Raw genomic sequence first — 12211 nt, 5'->3', positions numbered from 1 at the left:
CCACCATTTACTCAAGTTCAGCGGTTCTCAAACTGTGGGTTGGGACCCCAAAGTGAAGCCCGAGGCCAGAACCGAAGCCAAAGCTCGAGCCCCACACCACCCAAGGTTGAAGCCCAAGGGTTTCAGCCCTGGGTGGTGGGGCTCACGTTACAGAAGCCCTTGGGTTTTGGCTTTGGCTTTCCAAACCCAGGGCAGTGGGGCTTGGGCTTTGGCCCTCCTGCCTGGGGCAGTGGGGACTCAGGTAGGCTCAGGCTTCAGTCCTCCCTCCTGGGGTCATATAGTAATTTGTGTTGTCAGAAGGGGGTCGCGGTGCAATGAATTTTGAGAACCCCTGCTCTAGTTCAAGCCAGCAAGTGACTCGTGCCCCATGCTGCAGAGGAAGGTTAAAGAAACCCGGGGTCTCTGCCTAAAGTGACAGATGGCCCAGCCATCTCTGCCTGCTCTTGGCAAATAACTTCAACAGCCAGAGATAGGATATTAGATAGGTAGGTCTCTGAGTTACTACAGAGAATTCTTTTCCAGGTGTCTGGCTGGTGGGTCTCCTATATCTCAGGGTCTGATTATCAATCAGAGCTGGGCAAAAAGTCCTTCCTGACCCCATATATGGCAATCATACCATTCCCTCCAGTTTTGAAACCAGTTAGGTTTTGTGTCCCCACTGCCTCCCCTTGGAAGGCTGTTTCAGAACTTCACTCCTCTAACCATCAGAGGAGTAACAGTAGCCAGTGAGCAAAGACCAGCAGGAACCCTGAGTTTACTTCCCCCTCCATACCCCCCAAAAAAGACACCTAGATATCACCTATCTTTCACTGTCACAATTTAACCTTTAATCACTGGCTTGGTGGAGGGAAGAGTAAGGGCCACATGTCAGGTAGCCTTTGAAACGCAAGCTAAAAAACTGTATCAGGATTTTAAACTTAGATGAACCAGATGTAGGAGCCAGCACTCCCAGTAAGCCAAATGTTAGTGTCCCTCCTGCTTTGACAGGATAGAGCCCATCAATGTTCATCACTGTAACATGTATTTTACTTTCTTTAATAACTGCACAAAAGAGCCAGGCTTTATATTCATGGAACAACCCTTACATATACGTACGTAAGATCAGGCCCTGTCCTTTTCATACCCTTTTTTCCAAACCAGTGTGGAGGGCAGTTGGTTGGGACATACAACTTAAGGCTGTAAAAGAAGTCAAATTTTCATTTGTTAATTGCAAAGAGATTAATACTGCACTCCAGATGTACAGTACAATAATGGTGAAGTGTTTCTCCCTCCCTCATTTAATCACCCTTGCCCAACCCCAATCCATAGTTTTTCACCCTTCTTCCATTGTAACTGCACTGCCTATGCTATGAATACTACAGTCTGCTCCTGATGTGCACATGTAACAGGAAGTGAAGCACTGATCAAGAACAAAAACCAGCTATAGAACTAAGGGGCTCCATGCAGGGTTTCTCTCCAGAGGAAAAAGAAAGAGACTTTTGGTAAAGCACCCTCCACTCCAGCAATCTGACATTTCCTGATTTATGAATGCTTGACTTTGCAACCTAAACAGATTTCTTGTCACAGTTTACCAAAAGAGAGACTTTTTAAAAAAGCAACATAGAAAAACAAATTATGTGCAGCTAATCCCTTCCTTACTTCCTCTTTCAAACCTCGGAGTTTAAACCCATCAGCACAGATTTCTGCCACTTAAGCCAGAGGACTAACTACATTAGCTGGCAGCAGAAGAAAAAAAAACAAAAACAAACACACACTTTTCTGTGGACTGCCCCACTAGACAAAGACACAACCAAGTCCTTTGACATTACATATGCATGAGCAGTCCTTGTTTCAGCATTACATATGCACAACTAGAACTATCTTACAAATATAGCCCACAACAAATATTTGTCACACAGACAGCTAGCAGCTTACAGTGGAGTTTGTGGGAGGATAAGAAAAACAGTGGCTCCCAAACATTAACAACCTGTGAACCCCTTTCACTAAAATGTCAAGTCTTGTGAACCCCCTCCTAAAAAATGAATATTTCCAGGGATTTTCTCCTTTACCTGAGTATAAGTTATAAAAGCACTGATCTTGGAAATATAAAATTTGTTTTTATGACATGCTTATTACACACTATTTATCAATCATTACAGTATTTTGATTACATTATGAAAACAGCAACACTCTTCCAAAATCTCACTTTCATAGCTTGTATCACTTTGAATTAGCCTTTTAGAAGACAAGGCTCCTATGTTTCATCAAGGACTATCAGACGTGAAACAGCATGAAGGTATTTAAGAAGCCAACTCAAAGAGTTCCTCCTACACAAGTATTCAGGTCTTGAGCAGTCCAGGCAAACAACGCACATTACAACAAAGCTTAAACTTGTTCTTCATAATTTTTAAAAATACTAGCTGCCTATTTAATTTTAATAACAGCAAAATATATTCACCTCCCTTTCCATTTCTTACAAGGAGTCTTGAAGTTTAAATCTCCTCAGTGTGATAGATATGCTTGCTTTGATCTGCTTAGCTCATGAAGTCCAGGGGCTCCGGGCTGCTGGCCCCATGCTATCCCTAGGGACAGCTCTTTCCACCATTAGGGAATTTTTTCCTGAGAACCCCCTGTAACCTTTTAAGAACCCCAGTTTGGGAACCACTGTTCTAGAAACACAGTCTAGGACTAGAAGACAACAATGGCTACTGAGGCAGCATTAGAAGTGACCCAAGGAGGAGACGACGAGACTAAAAAGGTGGCCAGATGTAGAAGCTGAAGTATGTACATCATCCTTGAGTAGTTATCTGATAGAAGCTACTTATGTATGAAACATCACCTGATACAGCTCATTGGAGAGAAGATCTAAGGATTAGAAATGCAGCTGAGATGACGATAGAATTCAGACAGATTTCAAGGCATAATACAGGAGAGGAGAGAGAGGAAGTGGCACAAAACAACTCAAGAGCTGCAGACACCTGCTGAACAAAGAGACCTGGAGGGCAAGCTGCCAGAAGAGGATGGTGATCCATGGAAGACCATGACCACTAGGACAAGGCAGAGGAAGAAACCAGCTAGTGGTAGCGAAATTGAGTTGGGTAACACCTTTGTTGCACTGGGGGAACGACAGAGTGGCAAAGAAGAAAAGGGAAGCTAGTCCCTGCAGGAGAGAACAAAATGATGGAGAGGTGCGCTGGTCCCTCTTAAGGGCAAATGAGGATGATGTACACTGGACTGGGAGAAAACATAGGACAGATTCATACTAACACCAGGAAGAGACAGCTGTGTGTGACTGGGGACTCCATTCTCAGAAGAGAGCCTACTTGGAATGCAAAAAAAAGGGTTGCGAAGGAAGCTACAATCTGGAGATTAGAAAAGGTAGGAATAAAGTGAGAATTGCTAAAAGTCAAGGTGAATTAGCTCTTGGCAAGGAAATTAAAATAAGATTTTTTTAATTGCATAAATAAAGAGAAGGAGGATGGATTAAGTTGGACTGTTATACAGTGTAGATGGCAAGGAGATTAAATAGGATCTAGCTATGGCCCAAAAATTAAATGAATATTTTGCCTCTGTTTTCCATAAGGATAATCTGGAACATGGGCTCAAGGCAGGACAGCTGATGGAAGTGAATGCACAGAAATTGAAATGACCACATCTGAGGTGGAAGAAAAACTTAAAGAGCTTAATGCACTCAAACGGGGGGGGGGGGGGGGGGGAGAGAAGAGAGGGGAGGAGAACCAGACAGACAATTTCCATCCTAGAACTCTGAAAGAGCTGGCACATGAGATTGCTAGTCCAGTAGCAAAGATTTTTTTTTTTTACCCCTTAAATCTATTCGGGGATAGCTATTCAGTTATATGGTACTAACGTCTTATCTATGTTTAAGAAAGGGGAGGAAATTACCCAAGCAATTAGACCTGTTTGTTCCTTGCATTCTACTGAGGTGAGACTAACTGAAAGAAAAAAATAATTCAATTCATGGCAGTAAACAGTAAAGGAGTTGGAATACAACATAGGTTTACCAAAGGTAGATGATTCCAGACTAACCTGATCTTTTTTGGGCAGTAGTGTGCAAATTAAGTTTGCTGATGAAACAAAGTCAGGAGGCATCGTCAAAACAGAGGAGGATTGGAATACTGTATAGGAAGATCTGGATAACCTTGAAGGCTAAAGTGACAGAAATGGGATGAAATTCAATAGTCCACAGTGCAAGATCATGCATTTAGGATCTAATAAAAAATTTCTACTACAAGCTGGGGGCTCATCAGTTGGAAACAGAAGAGAAAGACCTAGGTGTGTGGGTTGATTACAGGATGACTATGAGCCACCAAGTATCATGTGGCTGTGAAAAAGGCAAATACAATCCTAGGATGTATCAGGTAAGGCATTTCCAGTAGAGATAGGGAAGTATTAATGCAATTGTATGAGGCAGTGGATAAAACCTCATTTGGAATACAGTGTACAATTCCAGTCACCCACATTCAGGAACAATGAATTCAAACTGAAGAAGATGCAGAGAAGAGCTTCTGCAAAGGGCTCACCTTATGAGAGGAGACTTGAAAATCCTGGCTTGTTTAACCTAACAAGAAGGCTGAATGGACTGGATTGCTCTCAAAAAATACAGAGGGGTAAACATCCAAGAGGGCAAAGACTTTGGCACAAGAAGAAAAATCAGCAGAAACTGGCCATGAACTAATTCAGCCTGGAAATTAGAACGTTTCTAACCAACAGAAGAGTGAGGCTCTAGAACAGCCTCCCTGTACAAGTTGTAGGGGCAAACCAACTTACTTAGTTTTAAGAGAACTGGACAAATTTAGGAGTGTGATTGTATAACAGAGTTGCTTCTAATAGTAGGGGGCAGAGCTCAGCAGCCCTGGTGCTCACTTCTGGTTACATGTTCCTAAAGGCTCACGATTCAGGGCTTCAGCCAGCCACCGTGGGCGTCCAGAAGGATTCCCCCCTGACACCACCTCCTCCTCCTCCCCCCAACACACAGAGTGTTTGGCCTCCTTCCTCTGAAGGAAGGATCAGGGATAGCCACAACTAAACATGAGACATTGGATGGGGCACTGACCATGTTATCTGAGATGCTTGGATGGCTCTTTCGTGCTCCCATGCTCAGGGTCCAACTGATCTCCATATCTGGTGTTGGGAAGGAATTTTCCCCCAGGCTAGATTGGCAGTGACCATGGGGATTTTTAGTCTTCCTCTGCAGTGTATGGATGCAGGTCATTTGCCAGGATTATCAGTTTCTCTCTCTCAATCATTTCCCTGCCATTCCAAGTGCCTCAGGTGTTGGTGTGCATCAGTCCATCCTATTCTCTTCCTGGAACACAACAGTTTAGTCTCCCGAGAACCATAATACTTTGGTCTAATTCTGGTTGTTGCGTTTGGTGAATAGGTGCTGATGGTCTGATATACAGGAGGTCAAACTAGATGATCTGATGGTCCCTTGTAGCCTTGAACTCAATGACTTTGACAGAGGGGCTAAGTAGCCTAGAGTTGGATCTTCCACAGTAGAGTTCTGGATTATATTCCCAGAGCGCGTAACCTGTGACGCCATGCTTGCTCCACATATGAAACTTTTGTAACTCTTAATACGTTTTAGTGGGGGGAGCAAGTTTAAGTTTCAGTGCAATTGGTCCCCTAAGCCAAACGGTATTTTGATGAGAATATTTCTGTTTGCAGTCTCTGGCACCAGAAGTGAATTCCCTGCTCTACGACATGCTTTAGCAATTATTCTGTTTTTGGATGCTAATAGAGCAATGACATTCTAAATTTGTCATGAAGGACTTTATTTTTTGCCTCTCAGTAACCATACAGTGAGATTAATAGTCAAGGTATTGAGAAGCATTTATAAAACAGCAAGCAAATTGCCTTCTTACTGGCAATTTAATAAAACTTTGGAATTTGTCACATTTCTACATTTGGGATTAGGACTTCATCCACTAACTTCCTAAACTTTTGTAGAATCTTCTGGTTAAGCAAACTGGAAAAATATACAGAAGCTGCTTAGGCCATCTCTATGGGAGTTCATGCACCTGCTCTTCATTACCCACAGGGATGGAGGTTCTTCCCTCATGTAAGGAGGAAAAGTTGAAGCTTACTCCAAAAACTTCAGGGCCTTAACTACATGAAAAAGCTACAATTTAAACTGTGATCTTTAACCTGATTTGGTTAGACTAGTGCAGACCTCTGTATGGGGATGCTTCATTTGGATTAAAGTGGCTTTATTTCAATTTAACCTAAAGATATATCAAAATAAGATTGGTTTGAATAATGGATTGCCCCCTCAGCCTTTTGCACTGGTTTAAGTTTACATTACGTTAAACCAGTGCAATTTTCTCCCATAGACTAGGCCTCACTGTATAGGCGTTCAGCTGTCTGTTCAAGCTCCCTCTCACTGATGTACAATCTCCACACTGATTTTCCTTTGATATGCAATGCCCTCTCCAGCAAGAGGATTCTCTGCTCAGTCTAGGTCAGGATAACACCACATCCTGACAGAAAAGCCACTGATCCCTGTAATACCTTCATGGCCAATCTATTCTGCTGCAGCACTGAATACTAGAAACTAGTGAAGTCTGGAAGCACTACTAGGTGCTTGCCCTTTAGACAGCTGATAAGCAAACAATTCTAACCATCAGCCCTATATTGATGTCTGATAAGCTCATGCCCCAGCTGGCTAGGCTCTTTTCTTGTTAAACACACTCTGGAACAGACAGACATAAAATGGTGAGCTCTTTAAGGTGATTTGCACATCCTGCCGGAGATAAAGGGCATCTCAACTACTAATACTGAAAGCATGTTTTCTAATATGACCAATCATGGGACAAACTTTGGAAGAGGCCTCAGGTTATTTTCATCTTGACTCCATGACCACCATTGATAACCATCAGATTGCTAGTTTATCTAGGATATGTCAATCAATATCACTGGAGCCCTGTGTGGATACAAAATTTGTATCCATATCCAATCCACAAAAATGGTCCGTGGATATCCACATCCACGGATATAAAGCAGATATCCACAAATTTGCTGGGCTCTAACAATCACATCTTCAGGCTTTAATACTTTTTGAAAGCAGGATCCTTTGACCATATCAAGCAGTACTTCCAAATGTGTTAAGCCTGTAGAGCGTAAGAGTTCAAATTCGGAACTTGTCAAAAGCCACGTCTCTGCACAAGTCCTGTTGCTTACTTGATAAGCTGCTGAGGACACTAGAAAATGCTGGACTCAAGAATGCATGTGGATCCTTTTTCTTAATCAGCATACTAAATCAGAGCTACAACTAGCACTACCAAATGTCTGAATATTCTGGGAAATGCCCTACTCACAATGGACCTGAATACGAATTACCATAGTACAATCTGAGAAAACTTGAGTCTTCCTAATCAGGCTATGAAACAGGCACCTGCAGAGCCTATGAAAGCCAAGTTCCTGAGTGAGTATAAACAGTGAACATTGAAACCAGTATTCCAGTTCATACACCAGTTGGTTCTCTGAAGTCAAGTACAGTGTTAATATCACTTATTTCAAAGTAAATAGGAAAGTTAGGTTCTTGGAGTTACTTTCCTTAAGAACCTTCTCCATAGCTACTGTTTCTAACAGAAATCAGATGCTTCCTACATACTACTACTACTTTTGGAAGAAGGAACGTGATTCAGAACCCACAGTGATAGGTGAAGTATAGAAGCTTAGTTCAAAATTGGAGGTGCTGTAACCTTGAGCCTGGACAGCCTTGTGAACTCAAAAGTCAGAAGTTTAAAATCCAGCACTGGGTTGTGGATATGCAGGATATCCTTCTCCTATTACACACACCAATCTTGTTACTTCCCCAGAGCAAAACTGAAAGTGACAGAATACCGCATTCCGATACTGAGGTAAACACCAAAAGGACAAACTGAAGGAAATTCTGAGAAAAGCAGTAAGAGTCATTGAGGGTAGAGGGGGGCATGCATAGAGAGAAAAACATTTTTAATCTTTCCTCCTAAAGAAGTAATGTTGCAAAGGACTCCCAAGTAGACAGATATGATCAAACCTTTCAGACACAGGGAAACTTAACACAAAGGGAGGAGAATGAGCAGTACAAGGGGACAGAACTGCAATTAATAGGATGAAATTAAAAATCAAGTTCAGGCTGAATATCAGGAAAAAAAGCTTTGTGACAGTGATATTTCAAACCCCACACCGCCCCTTTGGAGATATTTAAAAAAAACAGAATAAAGCACTAGATAGTATCCTACGGACCACAGTTTTTTGCTTCAATGGTTCAATTTCTCATATTGCCCATCAGTCACTTTTTACAGAGTTATCCTGTGCAGGAACCTAGACACTATGCACATAAGGCTTTCTTCATGGTTCACTGCAGGAGTGGGAGTAGAGCAAACAAGACTGTTAGTTTAAACAACTATGATTTTGACAGGTAAAGATAAACAACCAAAAATTCTCCACGGGGGGGGAAAAAAAAAATTATGTAGTTCTCAGTAAACACTTTGAAGATAGCAGTCTAACACTTCTAGTTAAAGAGACACCATCAATTTCAAAGTCACAACTTTCAGATGATTTACCACCTAACATCCAAGATTACTGTAACTGAAGTACAAAAAACCCAGAAAACTCTTTCACAGTTGTATCACTTGTGTTTTTGACAGTAATGTTGTTGGATCATATTAAAGAAGTTCTGTATTAAAATCACAAATGAGTTTGATTCCCCGTAGTTTAAATTCCAGGGTATTACTAATTAAGAGGTCTCTTAGTTTTCGGTACTGTTTCGCTCCCTCTGTGTGTGAAACTTGCAAGCTGCTAATTGTGTTAGTACATTCTAAGACAGAGTCTGTTCTCAAAACAATTCTTTGCAACAACTACTCACACAGAGAGACTCAAAGCAATACTCTGTAACAACAGAAACAGCACCCAAAGACTCCCCGCCCTTTTGTTGTATTCATTTTGCTTTGTTAACAATTGTGATTAAAATAGAGATAGAGGATCTATGTGGATGGATGTTTGGTGTGGATAATAACTGAATGATCAGGGTGGTGCCAGCCTAAGAATCCAGTGGCCGAAGAAGGTATAAAGTGGAAATAACCAGAGGACCCCCGGAAGGCAGACTGGAATCCACCCAACAGCCTCAAGAACGGGAGAACCAAAGAACAAGATAACATCTGGCAGCAGGGAGCCGTCAGGAATGTGCGATCTGCTGATTGATTCAGCAACAGCATGATGAAGCAATTCCTATAGACTGGCATAGGAAGAAATTCCTATAAAAATGGACTCTAGAAAGTGAGAACTTTGGGGTCTGATTCTGAAAACCAACTTCCAGGAGCATCAGATGAGCATCTGACCTGACAAGGCCCTGATCCCTCCTCATGTCCAGGCCACCTGGCCAGTGGCTTGGCATGAACAACTCTAAGGCTACTAACTATGATAACAACCTTGCAGAAGGTGTGTGTGTAAATATGAAATTGAATGGAATGTTATAGCTATAACTGCTTACTATGATTCTTTCTGTATTTACAATAAATGTGGCATTTTGCCTTTTCCCCTTTAATAAGATCCTGCTGGTTTTTATTTTATTGGTACAACAGTGCGTCCAGTCAGTATCATTGTTTCCTCTATACAGTCAGTTCCTACTTTTATTTGTTGGGTCTCACACACAGCAATAAGGGATTGAAAACATTTTTCAAAATAAGAATAAAACCATAAGAGGCAACAGGGAACTCCTGTTCAAGTTCTTAAATGTAGGAACACTGTACTCAGTTTAAGACTATTTAGATTTCAAGTTGAATATCCAGTTAATTGCTTTAATTGCTAAACATTCCAAAATAACCTTGTGCCATAAAGTTTTTGAAACAAACATGAATCAAACCTTACAGAGCATATCTGGTCTACCACTTCTACTCAGAGTCACCTATTGGTCCATTAGGCTAGTTTTCTACAGGAAATAGCACCCAAAATTAGCTGACCTAGCTAAATCAAAGATTGTGATGCTTGAAGTGAGCAGAAGTCAGAACAAAATTTCAGTAAATCTCTGATGGCTTTGATCTCTTAAAACATACTCTTTACAATGTATTCTCCAACTCTAGGAATTTACAAAATAATAGCTTTCACCTACAGAGCAATTAGACAGTCTGACATACTCAATATGCTCGGCATATACCTACTGCCCCAAAATTCAAAAGCCATGGATGGTTGCCTTCATGAAAGACGATCGGACACTTCTCCCCATACCAATGACACTCCGTAAAATCAACTATTCAGGACCTTATTTACATCATCATTAGGTCACCTATATTAGCTCAACATGAGGTCGTTCAAATGCCTGTTAGACAACATTTTCAAATACATTCCATGAATCAGTGCTGGTGGGAAGCAAATTACATGCAACCACAAAAAGTTGGGCGGTTTGCTGCTTGTGGTGAAGTCGATGGGAAGCGGCTGTGGGATGTCTGGGCAGGGCCACCCTTATGTTACAGCCCTAGAAAAGCTGGAGTAAGTGCACCCCGAGCCCGGCAGAAGCAAGTGCCTTTGCTATTTCGATTATGCAGGGTCTGGGTTTGAGGCCGAAGGCGCATAGGCTCCAGACGCGGGGATGCGAGGCTGCAGCGCGGCGCGCCAGGCGCAACACACCCGCTCCAGCACTGTCCCGTGGCGATGGGGAGCAGACCCGGCCGGGCGCAGGCGGCAGCTCCAGGGTACTGCAGCAGAAGAGGCTGGCGTCCGACTCTCGGTACAACAGCAGCCTCCGCGTCCGTTCCCATGCCGACGGCTCAGGCTAGGGCTCGAGCACGGAACAGGCCCCAGACGGACCAAGCCCGCGCCAGAGTCCAGTACACGGCGCCGGGCGCGCGGGGCCCCGGCCGCTGGGGGGACGGGGCAGGGGAGGCTGCAGAACCGCCCGCCAAGCAGCGGGACTCACTGACCTGTGGTACCGTCTCTTCCGCGGGGTGGGGGGTAGCGTGTCCCGGCGGGGGGCGCTGGGGAAGCCCAGGGAGCGCAGCGCTTCCACCAGCCATTTGTACATAGGCCTCAGCCAATGGAGGCGGAATTGCGTCTAATCCACGCGACTGCGTGACGTCACGGACGGAGCCCGGCCCCCAGCAGGCGCGCGCTCCTAGCCTGCTGTCTAAATCTCCTCTACCAGCGCGAGGTCGCCCCGCCCAACAACGCACTCCGCATTGGCCTGGTCGGCTGTGATTGGGGGAGACAAGGGAGAGGCGGGGACAGAGCGTCGCCAGCCTCTGCGTCACCTCTGCTGTGGGAGTGCGCGCCTCAGGCCAAGGCCAGGGGCCCTGGCGAGCCGTGCTCAGCGCCCAGTACGTCACCGACCCCGGCGTCCAGCCACTGGCCGAGTCAGATCACCTCTCCTTCTTGCCGCCGCTCTCAACCCTGGCACCCTCCGTCCACCACAAACACGCTCCTTCCTCTGCACAACCCCCTCCCCACTGAACAGCTGTTGGATCAGATTAAAGAAGTTCTGTATTAAAATCACAAGTGAGTTTGAGTTTGATTCCCCATGGTTTAAATTCCAGGGTATTACTAATTAAGAGGTCTCTTGGTTTTCCCTACTGTTTCGCTCCCTCTGTGTGTGAAACTTGCAAGCTGCTAATTGTGTTAGTACATTCTAAGACAGTCTGTTCTCAAAGCAATTCTTTGTAACAACTACGACTCAGAGAGAGAGAGACTCAAAGCAATACTCTAACAACAGAAACAGCACCCAGCGACTCCCCGCCCTTTTGTTGTATTCATCTTGCTTTGTTAAGAATTGTGATTAAAATAGAGATAGAGGATCTATGTGGATGGATGCTTGGTGTGGATAACTGAATGATCAGGGAGGTGCGAGCCTAAGAATCCAGTGTCCAGCAGCTGAAGAAGGTGTTGGGGACACTGGGGCATGGCCACTAGGTAACTCGAGGGGATGGAAGACCACAAGTGTTGATGAAGCCCCCTCGCACTAGGCCCAGGTGTCCTTGCCCCCCCCCCCGCCTGGAGGCACTCGCAGCAGCTCTGCGTACTAGGCCCAAGCGTCCCTGCCCCCCCCCCCCGCCTGGAGGCACTCACAGCAGTTATGCTGAGGATCTGCAACAATATGTTGCAGAGTCGGACTGCCTGAAACTAAGCAAGGCCAAACAGGGCAGATATGGAAGAACAATGCTGAATAAAGCAGCTTTATGTATGGTTTAAGAAATGATACAGAGCACAAGGGCACTAGCTGGGAACTGGATTGGCTGGC

The 12211-nt window shown here is 44.2% G+C and overlaps 1 protein-coding gene across 2 annotated transcripts in view; it reads right to left on the bottom strand.

Moving 5' to 3' along the window:
- The window catches only part of SENP2 (SUMO specific peptidase 2), a 50874-nt gene extending 39790 nt beyond the window's left edge, over nt 1-11084 (bottom strand). Inside the window, exon 1 of one of the 2 annotated variants that reach the window (XM_073360299.1) lies at nt 10902-11084. In XM_073360299.1, coding sequence (XP_073216400.1) covers nt 10902-11002 — 101 coding nt within the window. In that variant the 5' untranslated portion in view covers nt 11003-11084. Of the gene's footprint in view, nt 1-1095; nt 1172-10901 lie in introns of those variants that run through there. The other variant, XM_073360300.1, reaches the window with a different exon arrangement.
- Between the last annotated feature and the right edge of the window lie 1127 nt (nt 11085-12211).

The sequence above is a fragment of the Lepidochelys kempii genome, chromosome 9 (genome assembly GCF_965140265.1).
Source record: "Lepidochelys kempii isolate rLepKem1 chromosome 9, rLepKem1.hap2, whole genome shotgun sequence".
Classification (NCBI taxonomy): Eukaryota; Metazoa; Chordata; order Testudines; family Cheloniidae; genus Lepidochelys; species Lepidochelys kempii.
Note: the sequence above shows the minus strand (reverse complement) of the source record. Positions and strands in the feature narration are given on the sequence as shown.